General features: G+C 34.6%; 1 protein-coding gene across 1 annotated transcript in view; it reads right to left on the reverse strand.

Annotated features, from left to right (window-relative positions):
* Positions 1-7,386: 7,386 nt before the first annotated feature.
* LOC107698037 (fragile X mental retardation syndrome-related protein 1-like) overlaps positions 7,387-16,698 on the reverse strand; it is a 14,141-nt gene continuing 4,829 nt past the window's right edge. The window contains exons 6-17 of the mRNA XM_016498953.1: positions 16,242-16,335; positions 16,037-16,153; positions 15,746-15,916; positions 15,581-15,659; positions 14,638-14,747; positions 14,457-14,561; positions 14,281-14,422; positions 13,544-13,723; positions 12,187-12,387; positions 10,250-10,327; positions 9,688-9,773; positions 7,387-8,384 (exon numbers count right to left, since the gene is read on the reverse strand). Coding sequence (XP_016354439.1) covers positions 8,238-8,384; positions 9,688-9,773; positions 10,250-10,327; positions 12,187-12,387; positions 13,544-13,723; positions 14,281-14,422; positions 14,457-14,561; positions 14,638-14,747; positions 15,581-15,659; positions 15,746-15,916; positions 16,037-16,153; positions 16,242-16,335 — 1,510 coding nt within the window. The 3' untranslated portion in view covers positions 7,387-8,237. The remainder of the gene's footprint in view (positions 8,385-9,687; positions 9,774-10,249; positions 10,328-12,186; positions 12,388-13,543; positions 13,724-14,280; positions 14,423-14,456; positions 14,562-14,637; positions 14,748-15,580; positions 15,660-15,745; positions 15,917-16,036; positions 16,154-16,241; positions 16,336-16,698) is intronic.

A 16,698-nucleotide genomic window follows, 5' to 3' on the forward strand; every position in this document is an offset into this window, starting at 1 on the left:
ATAGATAGATAGATAGATAGATAGATAGATAGATAGATTTAATTTTATAATTGTATAAATAACACGTTATCTACAACTATTACTAATATTTTATAATTTTATTTATTTATTATTTATTTATTTTTATAGATATTTTGACAATGTTTACAAGTATTAAACTACATATATATATATATATATATATATATATATATACTGTATATATGTTTGTGACCTATTCAACTCGTTTTCATGATTTTTACTAGTAAAAAAGCAAAGCTGCATATTTTGTGAAGATATCACTGCTTAATAATGTAAATAATACTTAAATTGTGAGATTCCTTCATTAACTACATTTGTAACATTTAAAATATTAATTATATTAATTACGTAAGGTATCAGAACAATATTTAATCTTCAGCAAACATATTTAAAACACATAAAGAGTTGAGCAATAAACATAACCCTTTAAACTAAATCAAGTGTAGTCTCTTGCATTCCTTGCGAAGCTGAAATATAATTGCATGATAATCTTAATATATAAATATTCCTAATTGTGGACCCAGAAAACCGCCATTGTTGTCCTTTTGTGTCAAATTATTCAGAACCAAATATGCTGATTCCTAAACCTTGCTTTACTCCAAACCGGATCTAAATTCTCGTCTGGATAACTATCTGTGATTTGAGGGTTAATAAACCCCGTCACCAAACTTCCAGAAGTAAACACGCATAAGCCCTTAAAGATGTTCTCCGAAGCAAAAAGCATTGCCAGAAAAACTCCCCACAGCCAGAGTCTTGAGCAAATGGCAAATAACATCACATTGTCAAGCCCAATTATCAAAGTGTGCATCATAAACAAGCCCAGAACTTTTCATTTGCACTCCATTCAGGCGGCTCCGGCAGGAAATAGCCTTTGATATTAAAGCAAATAATTATCCAAACAAACAACACACATACAAAAAAAAAAAATCCCCAAATACCTTGAGATGCCCAAAGGAAGCCTGCGGCCGGAGAGATGGGGCGATACATTTCTTCCTCACAATCTCAGCAGCTTCCTCTCTCTGCGGCAGAAAGCAAATGCTTTGAGACTCGGTGGCATATTTAATTAGAAGCAAGCTGTTTGCACTATCAGTGTGAGGATCTACCTCACAATCTCTCCTGAGTCAATCTTCCCCATCTCTGATTTTCTTTTATATTTATGCTGGAATATTTAATGGTAGACAAAAGGTTACTCGGGCTGCATTCACTGCACACAGGCAGAATAATCTGCTTTAAAAGGCTTGACATTTCAGGCTTTTGAAAAAGGCTGAAAAAAAATTATATCCCTGCTTTTGTTAATCAATGAAGTAGAACTCTACTGAACAAAAGAATTAAATTGCTTGGTTGGTTTAATAAAACCAACAGAAATGGCTGCTTCCTCTGGGCTTTTTGTGTGGAGATGCAGCACATGCACCCGCCACTGTAATTCCATATAATTTGGGGGCAAAACTCTCATTTTTCGCACGCCGTTGGCTTTTGCGATCCCTTTGAAGCTCCAGCCGGCGTGCCAGGAGCTTGCAGGGGACACGCTTGTCATTAGACGTGACTTTCGCTGACTGCGGCCCCGTCCACATCAATTTACAATTTCTATACTGTCCTTTGCTGGAGAAAAAAACGCTGTAATTATGCAAATGATGGGGGCAACAATTAGGACCTTCAACCGTTTATCGTGTTGCTGGAGTGAAATCCATCCCGATGGGAAGAACCCTCTGCGTTTTGTCCTGTGTTTCCTGCGAATTTCCTGGGTAAACTAGACAAAGTTGATCCTTTCCAGGAACAATTTCAAATGAAATTATATTATCTGTGGAAGCATGTTGGTTTGCAAAATGGTTTGGTAAATTATAATTATGATATTAAAGGTCGAAGTTATTAGCCATGACTATGAGATAAAAAGTGAACATTATGACACACTAATCCATAAATATGGTAAAAAGTCAAAATTATGACAACAAAAACAATTATGACATAAATCGGAGTCAGAATTATGAGATTCGAAAGTCAAAATTATTAGATACTGTCATAATTATGACATAAATTGTCAAAAATATGAGTCATGATTATGAGATAAGAACCAAATCATAATTATGATTTAAAAAATCTAAATTATGACATAAATCGAAATTATGAGATAAAAAGTCAAAATGATGAGATTCTAAGTCAATTAAGACATAAAAGGTTGAAATTATGAGCCATGACTATGAGATAAAAAGTGAACATTATGACACACTAATCCATAAATATGGCAAAAAGTCAACATTATGACAACAACAGCAATTATGACATAAATCGGAGTCAGAATTATGAGATTAAAAGTCAAAATTATGAGATACTAAGTCATAATTATGATATAAATCGCTGAAAATATGAGTCATGATTATGAGATAAGAAAAGTGAAAACTGTGACATACCAAGTCATAATTATGATAAAAAGTCAAAACTATGACATAAATCAAAATTATTAGATAAAGTCATAATTATGAGATGCTAAGTCAATTAAGACATAAAAGGTTGAAATTATGAGTCATGGCTATGAGATAAAAAGTGGCAATTAAGACACATTATGCCAATTATGGCAAAAGTCAAAATTATGACAACAAAAAAACAATGTAAATAATGTAAATTTTACATAAATAAAACAAATCCTGCGGCCGGAGAGATGGGGCGATACATTTCTTCCTCACATTCTCAGCAGCTTCCTCTCTCTGCGGCAGAAAGCAAATGCTTTGAGACTCGGTGGCATATTTAATTAGAAGCAAGCTGTTTGCACTATCAGTGTGAGGATCTACCTCACAATCTCTCCTGAGTCAATCTTCCCCATCTCTGATTTTCTTTTATATTTATGCTGGAATATTTAATGGTAGACAAAAGGTTACTCGGGCTGCATTCACTGCACACAGGCAGAATAATCTGCTTTAAAAGGCTTGACATTTCAGGCTTTTGAAAAAGGCTGAAAAAAAATTATATCCCTGCTTTTGTTAATCAATGAAGTAGAACTCTACTGAACAAAAGAATTAAATTGCTTGGTTGGTTTAATAAAACCAACAGAAATGGCTGCTTCCTCTGGGCTTTTTGTGTGGAGATGCAGCACATGCACCCGCCACTGTAATTCCATATAATTTGGGGGCAAAACTCTCATTTTTCGCACGCCGTTGGCTTTTGCGATCCCTTTGAAGCTCCAGCCGGCGTGCCAGGAGCTTGCAGGGGACACGCTTGTCATTAGACGTGACTTTCGCTGACTGCGGCCCCGTCCACATCAATTTACAATTTCTATACTGTCCTTTGCTGGAGAAAAAAACGCTGTAATTATGCAAATGATGGGGGCAACAATTAGGACCTTCAACCGTTTATCGTGTTGCTGGAGTGAAATCCATCCCGATGGGAAGAACCCTCTGCGTTTTGTCCTGTGTTTCCTGCGAATTTCCTGGGTAAACTAGACAAAGTTGATCCTTTCCAGGAACAATTTCAAATGAAATTATATTATCTGTGGAAGCATGTTGGTTTGCAAAATGGTTTGGTAAATTATAATTATGATATTAAAGGTCGAAGTTATTAGCCATGACTATGAGATAAAAAGTGAACATTATGACACACTAATCCATAAATATGGCAAAAAGTCAACATTATGACAACAACAGCAATTATGACATAAATCGGAGTCAGAATTATGAGATTCGAAAGTCAAAATTATTAGATACTGTCATAATTATGACATAAATTGTCAAAAATATGAGTCATGATTATGAGATAAGAACCAAATCATAATTATGATTTAAAAAATCTAAATTATGACATAAATCGAAATTATGAGATAAAAAGTCAAAATGATGAGATTCTAAGTCAATTAAGACATAAAAGGTTGAAATTATGAGCCATGACTATGAGATAAAAAGTGAACATTATGACACACTAATCCATAAATATGGCAAAAAGTCAACATTATGACAACAACAGCAATTATGACATAAATCGGAGTCAGAATTATGAGATTAAAAGTCAAAATTATGAGATACTAAGTCATAATTATGATATAAATCGCTGAAAATATGAGTCATGATTATGAGATAAGAAAAGTGAAAACTGTGACATACCAAGTCATAATTATGATAAAAAGTCAAAACTATGACATAAATCAAAATTATTAGATAAAGTCATAATTATGAGATGCTAAGTCAATTAAGACATAAAAGGTTGAAATTATGAGTCATGGCTATGAGATAAAAAGTGGCAATTAAGACACATTATGCCAATTATGGCAAAAGTCAAAATTATGACAACAAAAAAACAATGTAAATAATGTAAATTTTACATAAATAAAACAAATACTATTTATTATGGTTTGCTAAATCATAATTATTACATAAAGGGCCATAATTGTGAGATTAAAAGTCTAAATTGTGAGTCAAGATTATGAGGAAATATGTCAAAATAATGACATACTAAGGCAAGTGTACACATATGTTTCTATACAAATAGGTTTCCGTTTCCAAACTCAGCTTTTCATTAATAAATAGCATCAGATAGTCACTGTTACTATGGTTACCTTAAATTTCAGCACAGCACGAGACCAAGGAGCTCTACAAAAAACTTTTCGACTTTTTGACGATTTACGACGTCAGTTCGGGCTTCGCGACGTGCTGGCTCGTTTGGCGGCAGGTCGCTCTCACTCTGAAGTTCAGAAGTCACCAAAACAACAACACATGAGCATGACATTTAGCAGTCAGTTATGAATAAAGTTATGATTATAGACAATCACAACACAGGATCTTAGCAGAGAAAATGGTAAGTGTTTCCTCTTTCACTGTAATCCAATGTGACGCGATTTTTGATGCTTTTATTAAGCAAATTAAAAGCAACAGATAGCATTAGCACATGGCTGCTAACTGATAGTGACATTCAGTGCTGTTATAGACTGACAGCCTGAGCAAATAATTCATGTTTATAGATATTTGCCATATAAATACATTCAAAGTCTGTTTATTAAACATAGTATATGTCATTTTCACACTATAAAACATAACGCTTCATGTGAAATGTTATTCCACATTTCATAATTTATATCTAAAATCTGCTTAATCTTACTTTACGTCATTTACATTTCCACCATGTTAGGTTCCATCCTGTTACACAACACTAAAATATATTACAGTGCGGTTGTTTTTAACGACAGTAATTGTAATCAGGGGATAAAGTAGAAATCTTGAGTATTCAACTCTGTCACATTTCATTATTTCCAAAAAGCATTTACATTTCTACAATGTTATGTTCCATCCTGTTATACAATAGTGTATATTACGATGCAGTTTATTTTAAGTCATTTATTTGTATTCAAGGAACATGTCCAAATGTCAAAGTACAAATTTAAGTCTTGCTTCAACCCTGTTATTCTACATTTAGTAATTTATATCTAAACTCTGCTTAATCTTACTTTACATCATTTACATTTCCACCGCAGGTTCCATCCGGTCTTACAACAGTGTATACTATGATGTAGTTGTTTTTAATAACAGTCATTAATTTGTATTCAAGGAATATGTACAGCTGTCAAAGAAGAAATTTTAATGTTTCTTCAACCGTTATTCCACTTTTTATGATTTATTTTAAAGTCTGCTTATTTTACTTTACATTACGTACATTTCCACCATGTTAGGATCCACCCTGTTACATGACAGGGTAGAATATATTACAGAGTAGTTGCTTTTAATAATGGTCATCAATTTATAATCGGATATGTACAACTGACGGGGTATAAATTTGAGTATTCAGCCCTGTTACACCACATTTCATCATATATTTCTAAAGCATTTTCACTGTTAAGTTCCATCCTGTTACTCAATATAGAATATTATAGTGTTTGTTTTAACGTATTTTGAAATCAGAAAATATGTACAACTGAAAAAGTAGAAATGTTAGTGTCTTCAACCCTGTTACTTCACATTTACTTAATCTTACTTTACAGCATTTACATTTCCACCAAGTTTAGTTCCACCATTACACAACAGTTTAGAGTATATTATAGTGTAGTTGTTATTAGTAATGGTCATTCATTTAATTTAATATGTACAGCTGACATAGTTGAAATTTGAGTGTTTATTCAATCCTGTTATGCCACATTTTAGTCTTTTCTCAAATCTGCTTAGGGGCCGTTCACACAGAATGCAATTTTTTTTTTCCTGTTTATTATAAGAGCACGTTGCAGTTGTTGTCTGCCCTGATAACTATAGCAATAATGGTAATATATTATAAAGTTTGAGAATAGTGAAGTCCACACTGTAACTATAACGATAATGAAACATATCAATGGAATCATTTTCAGAACGACTTCTTCCAGCTGCTGAACGATAAAAATATTGACAGCCAATTAGAATCCATCCTGATTTAAAGCACTCGAACATTTAAAGCGGCAAACAACATCAATGCATCACATCCTTATAATAAAGAAAATGTTAAAAATCCATTGGTGTGGATGCTAATAGTTAATGTTTATAGTTTTCGTTCTGTATGAACAGGCCTTTATGTTATGGCAGTAGTGAGGACTTCACTATTCTCATAGAACTCATTTCATCATAATTGCATAATACTTCTAGGATTATTTGAACTTTACATTTATTGCTATAGTTAACGTCTTTGGTGTGAATGAGCCTTTACTCTGCTTTCGGAGTCAGAAACATGTTTACGTAGATGGTAATTTAATCCATATTAAATATGATTAAAGGGACTGTACACAAAGTTTGGCCCATGTGTATTTCTTAAAAGTTTTCATTCTCTTTCGTTTAGTCCTACCGCTAACAAAAACAAAATCAGAGAGGCACACAGAAAACTGATGATTTTAAACCATCCTGACCGAGGTGAGACTTCATGTTTCGTAAAATGCAAAACATACAGAACTCTGCAGGATCTGAGTTCCTCTGAGCTGTCGGTGTTGTTTGTGTTTCTTCGGCAGGCGGATCCCCGTATCTGGCGACAAAAATCAACGAGGCTAAAGATTTACTTGACGGACAGATGAAGAAATAGATATTCATCAAATGTTTGAACGAGCCCTCTCTGATGCACTTGAATTCTTACATGATCATTAAACACCATGTTGTCATCTGGATCTGATCTCCTTTGTATGAAAATGAATCAATTTACACCACAGCTGAATGTGGCAAAAATCAGATTCATTTCAATTTTTGCAAAATCTACATGGAGAATCTTTTGCCCTCATGCAAAATTCCCCACCACATGGTTGAAATGTTTGGATTTCGCCCATTCAGATTCACCAAATAACGTCAAACGTTACCACACTTTTACACAAAGGAAAGCTGAAAGATTCAGAAGCCTTGTTTGGACAGGAAAGACCAAAACACCTGATACACCAACTATGAAAGGTTGGCTGGAAGATCAAATGTTTATTTATGAACTACCTGCATACAAAACATATTGCACATCAAACAACCAGAATGATCTTAAAAAACAAAACAAAAGGACTAACGAACGTAGTTTACAGAACAGAACATCTGGAAATTGATCTTTCAGTAGTCCAAATTTGTAATCTGCGTGCTAAGAAGTTCAGGCAGTTAGTTTAGTGTTAAAATCCACTGCGTTGTTAATTTTAAATACTGTACATTTTAAAATAAATAAACCAAAAACAAAAAAAAAGGCTCCTTTAGCGAAACGGTCTCGGTTGCCACCATTACAACAACCCAACAGGCAAAAGATGAAACCCAATTCAATCATTCAGGAAGTGTTGTGCATACAGCATTTAAAATGGACAGTTAGCAGACCAGTTTCCAGACTAACATTATTCTAAAGGTCAAGAAATGACTATTCAGTGCAAAACATCCTTTTTTCCCCATAACCCCTCGTGAAGAAGTGGTTGCATATTAAAACGTAACAAAAAGCAGCTAAGGATGTCTGGGAGTCTTTCTGTATTCAGAAATACAGAAAGTATTGTTGTTTTTTTTATTCTGTTTGTTTGCTTTATAGCCAGCCAACAAAATGTTGAAACTACGCTCTGAAGGCACAGCATCCAATCAGGAATACAGGTGTGACGTAACGGGGTTTTTTTTCGTCTCATAATCTTTTTTTTTTTTTTCCATTGTAATTATCTGTTCCATAGTGAAGGAACTGAAAAGTGCAATCGAGAATGTGGAAGTCCGTACGTCTATCTTTGGCAAGCTTGTACAAGCACTATTGTAAAATTGTAAAGGTTATGAGTTTGGAGAAATGAAGCGAACTGGTTAGGAGACTCCGTTGACGACGGCTGGCTTGGCTTTGGGCGTCTTCTCGGCGGAAGCTCGTGGTGCTCTGCTCTGATCGTCTGCTTTGGTGGAGCCGTTGCTCACGGCTTCAGCGGGGCTGTGCTCCGATATGAACTCCACTTGACCCTGTGGACGACGCAAAACAGCTGCGATTACAAGCAGAGCTCTTCACGCAGCTTTCATCTAAATACAACACCTTGAGTTTTCATGACTAGTCCAGTTGTTTGTGGTGATTACTGAAGATGGGTTTATAAAAAATGAAATACTTTAAAGCTGAGCAACATTTTTCAAGACTTTCCCAGCAAATATTTACAGGTTTCTGATGACTGAGGGAAGCCTGTCTACATAGCTTCAGAGTAAAGATGCACCAATATTAAAAAAAACATATAATACAATTTTAGGCCACATTACAGTAGATAACTGATAAATAAGCGATATTATGAAACGAAACCACTTTGTTAAAAACTGAAATAAAATGGTTTGTGTATGCTACAAGTTCATTCAGCCATTACTTTGGTATAATTGAGATACTATTATTATTATTTTAAATTCAATACAATTGTTTTAAATTAGTTTTTATTTTTGTATATTCCATTTTGACTGTTTTTGTCATTTTATTATTATTATTATTAATTTTTAATATGTCTATATAGTTTTTTTATCATTAATTATTAATTTAGTGTTAGTATCAAGTTAACAAAATGAAAAATGCTGCCTTGGCAACAAACTGAAACAAAACATATATATATATATATAAATAAATATGAAAAACATTTTTAGTTACAATTTATTATAAGTAACTTTTTGTTTGTTTGTTTTAGTTAACTAAATTAACCTTGATGACAACATGATAAAGTACTGCACGAAAAATTTATAAATATTCCTTTTGTCATTTTATTAGTGTTTTTTTTTTTATATGTCTATAGTTTTTTATTAATTTTTAATTTAGTTTTAGTACATTAAGTTAACATTGAAAATGAGAAATGTTGTCTTGGCAACAAACTGAAGCAAAAAAAATATTGAAAGAATTATATATATATATATATACACACACACACACACACACACACACATTTTATATTTATTTATAAGTAACAATTTTTTTTGTTGTTTTAGTTAACTATAATAACCATGATCACAAAATAATGCACTGCACAAAACATTTATAAATATACAAATCGGCTATAGAAAAAACAAAATGTATGAATTGTAAAATAGGAGTTAAATAGTACATCTTTGCCACAATCACTTACTAATAAGCAGAAACAATTAAATATCCATTATCGGCCGGAAAATATCCAATTCATATATATATAAATATTTTATAATAAATGTCTCATTTTGATTAAATATCATAAATGTTGTGCACCCCTGTTCTTCAATTTAAAACTTATCACAGAGATGGATAAAAGAAGAAATATAGAGTCACCATGTCCTTTTTGTTCTTCCTCAGATCTCTTGGGTTTCTCTGTCTGCTCTCAGATTCAGCTCGTGATATGTAGTCAGCCACCGTAACTGCAAGAGACATCCACGATTTCATTAGTAAAAGAGCTTTATAATTATAAAATGAGGGTGAAATAGCTTTGCGTGAGGAACAGACCAAAAGTTAAGCGCTAAGTCGGTAAATTAATATCACAATCCTGTAGGTAAACCACTCCTTTGAGGCAGAAGACTGACATGTGTTTACATAAACCATGCAGATCAATGCCTACAGCATTAAAAACAATGTTATTTGCAATTGTGAAACCAGTGCAAATTCAGAAGTTCCATCCAATTTTGGGATGTTATTTCATGAAGATGCCTGTTACAAATGTAACAAACCGCTGACAATAACTTTCCTCAAGAGAAAACTTCATTTGTTTGCCACAGGATGCTGTTTGATCGTGTGGGTTTAGTTTGAAGTCCTGATGTTATTCCAGGCGGTCAGTGCCATGCAGTTTGGATTAACACTCGCTTGAACACAAAGCCCGTGTTAATTCATAACTCGGTACCTGGCTGCCTCTCCTCAGGAGGCTGGAAACGGCGGCGGCGGCTACGATTGCGCCGCTGGGGTTTAGCTTCAGCATCATCTACAAGAGACCGGGAGACCTTAAATACTGACAGCCGTTTTGGAAAAAGCCTTTCGAGCAACTTGCAATTTGTGGAATTTGTCATGTTAGCAACTAAGTCATATGAAAAAGTATTAAGGAGCACCTGACCCGATCAGGATACCTGTGTTTGCGCTCAGGGGAGCTTCAAAGGTTTCTATTTACAACGTGTTTTTGCAGCGTTGAGTAATGTATCAGACATATCTGTTGATTCCTGGAACACAATGCTAATCAGAATCCACTCACTGCTCAGGTTTTGTTCAGTGCCGAATTCTGCGAGCTCACCAATCCTCTCATTATAACAAAGTGTAGACAGGGTGTAAATACGAGATTCATTGTGCAGTGTAGGGCGCTTCGTTGATTATAATGGAACTTTGTAAGATCGCGATGAACTGAAGTGAGTGACAGCTATTAATGATTATTAAGGGAGTTCTCAAATGTGATATTGATTTAATACAACAGTTCAATAAACAAGAAGTTAATATTAAGTGACTTGCATTGTCCGACTACAAAACTATTGCCTGATTTTGCTCTATTTCGTCAACGGAAATAGTTTCAAACAAAGTCACAGCTGAGCCTCTGCGCATCTCCGAGCAAACACAGCGGTGTTTCGTTTATGAATGTACATGCGTTTTTAAACGAATCTAGTGAGTCAATGATTCAATCACCTATTCATCACTTGCTTCGTTCCTGAATGAATCAGCCGTTTGAACGAATCAATTGAATGAATGATTCAGTGATAAAATCAGTGACTTGCCGCCACCTGCTGGCAGTTTTAGTTTCATTTCAGTTATTTAAATAATTTAATATTTCAATATTCAAAATTGTACATTTAAAACAATCTCAACATGAATTTATGAATGTAATTGCAATCATGCCACCTCTCAGCCTCATTAAACGTCTGTAAATATACCTATGTGCCACGTGTGTGTTCTTCTGTGCCGCTTCTGTAGTGGAAATGAAATTTGTTAATACTGATTTCATTTGATCGCTAACTTATTCTTCTTACTCTATTGTTTTAATTGGAAATTTTGAAAAAAGCTTATAAATGTAAATTTTTGAATTTTACGTAAAAGATGACATACTTACAAATAAAGTTAGAAAAAATGCCATCACAAATGTAAAATTAAAAACAAATGCCCGTGTAAATCACTTTAAGGAGTCAAATATCACCTCGTAATGGGAAGGCTACTTTTTGTTATGATCTGAATTTTTTTAATTAGGAGCACAAAAGAAAAGTAAGCAAAAAGCCCTGTAAGATTCTCAAGATTTTTGTCTCTTCTGCTCACCAAGACTGCATTTACTTAATAAAAAAAAATACAGTAATATAGTAATATTGTGAAATAGTATATTTTAAAATAGCTGTTATCTATGTGAATATCTATTTTAAAATGTAATTTATTCCTGTGATGCGCAGCTGTATTTTCAGCATCATTACTCCAGTCTTCAGTGTCACATGATCTTCAGAAATCATTCTAATATGCTGATTTGCTGCTCAAGAAACATTTCTGATTATTATCAATGTTGAAAACTGTTGTGCTGCTGAATATTTTTGTGGAAACCAACCTTTTTTTAATTCTTTGATGAATAGAAAGTCATTTATATTTACAGAAAAAAAAAAGAGGAGAGAATTTGTTCCTGCAGAAAATTCTAGCTGTTGGCTATTGACACTTTTTAAGTGGATTGTAGAGTTTGTACTTTTTTTCTGTAGTATTATTTATAATTGTGTGGTTCTAAATAAACTGCGAACAACTGTTGGTTTTGCAATTTGTATATGTATTGCAGTTGACTTGATTTGGTTGAGTAAGATGCAGTGAAGCTCCTCCTACTGATGTGCTTACCGAGACCGTTCTCACTGAGGGAGGTGTTGTCGGACTCGCTCATGCCGTCCATGACTGTGCGGTCTTCATCTGTGCGGCGACGACGGGAGCGCCTGCGACGGCTGCTGTTCATCTGGGACTCACTGGCATCTGTGTCCGCTGTCTGATCAGTCTCGGTGTCGTCCAGCAGACTATATGGGTTTCCATCGGGATCTTTCAGGACTGACACGAAAGACAAGAACTAAAATAAATACTTACTGTGCAATGCAACATGCAAGGACAAAAATGTATTAATTAATTACAGAGCAACTAGATTTGTAAACATTTTCAGAGGTGCTTGTCTGTGCAAAACTTTTGAATTTATTAATAGTTTTGTAAATTTGGTTTTAAAATACAGATGCTATCAAGTACTAAATTCGAAATATTTAATTTTAATTAAAAAAAATATTTTATAAAAAAAAAAAAAAAAAAACTAAAATACTGCTTTGGATGAGTATGTAGTATATTGGATTGTTTCAATCTACTCAGACATATTCAAACATTACAGAGCCACGTATATCACATGGAAGAAAAAAAAAAAGGTCCGTTCCCTTAACTTATTAATTTGTGGAAATGTTTTATTAAAATGTTCCAGCAATTTAGTTAAACTGTCACCACAACATAACTTGTTCTCTCTTTTTATGTAAGTCATGGCCATGTCTTACTATTCTTAGAGCCACAATTTAACTAAAACGAGGGAACACAAAGGAATTTTTCATTTATGGTGTCATTTTCCTCCTCCATAAAACATAAATCTTAGTGCCTTATAATTGATGCCGAAAATGCGGATGGAAAGCCTTTACTACAACCCGCTAAAATAAAAGTTTGGTTTACCTTGAAGAAATAAAAGACAGAAATATATTACTATTGTACAGTAAAACATCTCAATACTTTTTTTTTTTTTTTTAACATTAAGGAACATCACAAATTTTAATGCATGTTTTAATTTAAACAATAAACCTCTGTTGTGCCAAAAAACAACCAAAGTTTTACACGTTCATTTGATTACCACTGTTTCTGATAATAAATTCATATCGAACCATGAAAAAGAATAAAAAAAAAAAAATATGCATAAATAAATAAAACAGGTAATTTCTCAAAAAATTTAATTTCATTTAGCATTTCAATTTATATTGTTAAAACATCAGTAAATTATTAAATGTTAAAGCTGAATGAATTTATTTGATTAGACATGGTTTCGGATTTAATTAAACCATTAAAATGGAGTCCAGAAAGAGACCGACTTTAGGACAAAATAAAACCGATTTCATGAAGCCCTAAAATCTGTGCTGGTGAATAAAGTGTGTTGCTGCTGAAGGGCAGAAGGGGGCCAGTATACCTGAGCTAATGGAGCTGGACGGTCCTCTGCCGCGGCCCCGGCGCTCTCCCGCTCTCCTCCTGCTGTCCCTCTGCTGTCTGAGGCTGTGCTCGGGCTCCTCTCCTGCCATGGACCAGTCGCTCAGCTCCTCCTTGCGCTCAGAGTCGGTCTCCGAGGCGTACGAGTGCTCGGAGTTACTGCCTGCAAAACAGGTTTCATTTAATTCATGCAAAATACAATTTCCTCCAAATATGTGACCCTGGACCACAAAACCATTCATAAGGGTCAATTTTGTGAAATTTAGATTTATACATCATCTGAAAGCTGAATAAATAAGCTCTCCATTGATGTATGGTTTGTTAGGATAGTACAATATTTGGTCGAGATACAACTATTTAAAAATCTGGAATCTGAGGGTGCAAAAATATCAAAATATTGAGAAAATCATCTTTAAAGTTGTCCAAATGAAGTTCTTAGCAATGCATATTACTAATCAAAAATTAAGTTTTGATATATTTACGGTAGGAAATTTACAAAATATCTTCATGGAACATGATCTTTACTTAATATCCTAATGATTTTTGGCATAAAAGAAAAATCTATAATTTTGTCCCATACAATGTATTTTTGGCTATTGCTACAAATATCCCCCAGCGACTTAAGACTGGTTTTGTGCTCCAGGGTCACATATGTGGTGAAGTATGACCTGGACGTGTTTTCGAGTGATTTAGAGGTTCACCCAGAAATGGAAGCCCTACCATAGCCAGACGTGTATGCGGGCCCCCGGCGGCCGCGGCCCCTGCCGGAGTAGGAGCGGTTGATATGGGTGATGCTCTCTTCAGTGGCGGACCTCTTGTCCTTATCGGCGGGGCGGGTGGGGGGGAACAAGCGCTCGAGTTTCTCCAACACATCAGCGGCCGGTCATCGCTGCGGCTGTACTGTAAATACTCACGTTTAGATAAGCAATATGGTACTCCAGTAGGACCTGTACATTGCTGATACTCTCCTTCGTACCAACAAATGTAAATGGCACCATTCCCTAAGAACAAAAATGCATTATTGTACGTGTTTATATTGATCTGGCTTCTCCTCTCTGCTACTCTCAGGTGTCTTACTTCCTGTCGCGGGAGTTTGTTGTCGTTGTCGCCTTCGATGCGCACTCTCACTACACCAGATTTATCCACAATCTCCTGGATAACCTTGCCATTTTTTCCAATAACCTTCCCTACAAAGAGAAATGATTTGTTAACAATTTTGCCAGTTAAAGTCAACATGATATTTAAAAAAAAACAGACCCTATTTCAACAGACCCTAAGTTGGTATTCGGTGTACCTTGAGAAACTTTGTGCATCCCTCACAAATCATTTACACTCTCTTGCAAAATGATTGCATTCCCACCTCATATTATAAAATGTTACGTTTTGCGAGTGAACTCCTGTTTAGAAATTAAACTAAACTTATTTTAGAAATGTAAACTTTAAATTAAACTTAAATGAGAAAACGTAAACCAAATTAAGTTTGTTGAAATATTAAAATTACTAATTACTAAAATTACCCCCCTCCCAAAAAAATCAAATAAAATACAAAATCACATAAATAGTTCTCCTGTTGCGAACAATTTCATGTTGCACTAAAATGTTGTGACTCTTAAATGAAACAAAAACTTAAAAAAAAAAAAATCTGTCATAGAAATAAAGTATAATAAAGTAAAATATAAATATATTAAAAACTTAAAAATATATATATATTAGAAATTTTGCATTGGCAACTACCTGAAAAAGTTTGTTGAAATATTAAAATTACTAAACCTGAAAAATAAAAATTAATTAATGCCAAAAAAAGCATACATAAAATTGGTAAAACTTAAACTAGAATTAAAGCAAAAACTGAAAATATGAAAATAAAGCTAATTAAAAGCATTAATAAATACTACATAGTATATAAATAATTCTAAAATAAGACTTGTGCACTCTAAATTATTTTACATTAACTTCAAGCTTTATACAATTTGTTTCAAAACAAAAACTAAAATAAGATAAAATAAAAAAGAATGCATACCAACAAGATTGCGAGGAATCTGCACTGAATCTTCCAGAAACTCTAGATAAATCCTTGCTTTCTGTACCGCCTCAGCAGTCTGTAATGTAAGGTTTAAGAACACATCGTATCCATTACAAAGCACCTGTATAATGTAATGACGGTGTGCACAGAAAGCTGACGCACCTCTCCGTAAACCCTGAAGGTTCGCGTCTCCTCGTCCAGCTCGATGGCGGTCACTCCTGGCACCTTTCTGGCTTCCTGAATGTTACTGCCGTGGCTCCCGATGGCGAGACCCATGAGGTCCTCTCTCACAGTGAACTCCTCTTGAAACGCCGAGGCCAACTGCTTCGTACTCTACATGCACACCAAGATTTGCACGCTTGAAATTGTAAGTCAGAGTTCATTTTCAACCATGGTTTAATACTTTGAGTTGCACACTGCATGGTTATTATTATTGCGGCAGTTGCCATTTACCTCGAGATGTTTGGTGGCCTCCTCGTTCCGGGACATGAGCAGGAGTTTGGTGCGGATGCTGCGTAAATGCATGTCACTCAGCAGCGAGACGCGCTTGCCGGTGGCTTCGCTCATGGACTAGTGGTGTTTGGGGAACATAATGTTGGTTAAGCTTTTGTCTTGATTAAACCTCCTTTCAGAAGTGCCGAGGTTAACTGGGACTCACCAACACAACCAGTTCGCTTTGCTCTGGGCTGTAAACAATCCGAATGGCTCCGACTGCCTTTTTGAAGTCCTTGTGGGCTTGTTCATTCTCACATCTAACACGAGCGAAGAAGAAACCAGTTCATGGTTTTAATCAACACTCTTGCAATTATACATATGATTTGCACCAAAATTTCATGGGGAAAAAAGTTTCCACAAAAAGAAATAGTATATTTTTACAAAAGATAATTAAGCACATTTCACACCCAAATTGTCATTAATATACGGTGGTGATCCTCATTACTGCAATACAGTCTTTTTTGTGATTTTAAGTTCTATTTTTAGCCTTTCTGCCATTATTACACAGTATGGGAGGCGACAGGAAACAATGGGAGAAGATCAGGAAAGGATGGCTCTGACAGCTATTTTTTCACGGACGCAAGTAGAAAATCTTACAAAAATGTCACAAAATATTATAA

This window comes from Sinocyclocheilus anshuiensis, unplaced genomic scaffold (genome assembly GCF_001515605.1).
Source record: "Sinocyclocheilus anshuiensis isolate Anshui unplaced genomic scaffold, SAMN03320099.WGS_v1.1 scaffold1501, whole genome shotgun sequence".
Classification (NCBI taxonomy): domain Eukaryota; kingdom Metazoa; phylum Chordata; class Actinopteri; order Cypriniformes; family Cyprinidae; genus Sinocyclocheilus; species Sinocyclocheilus anshuiensis.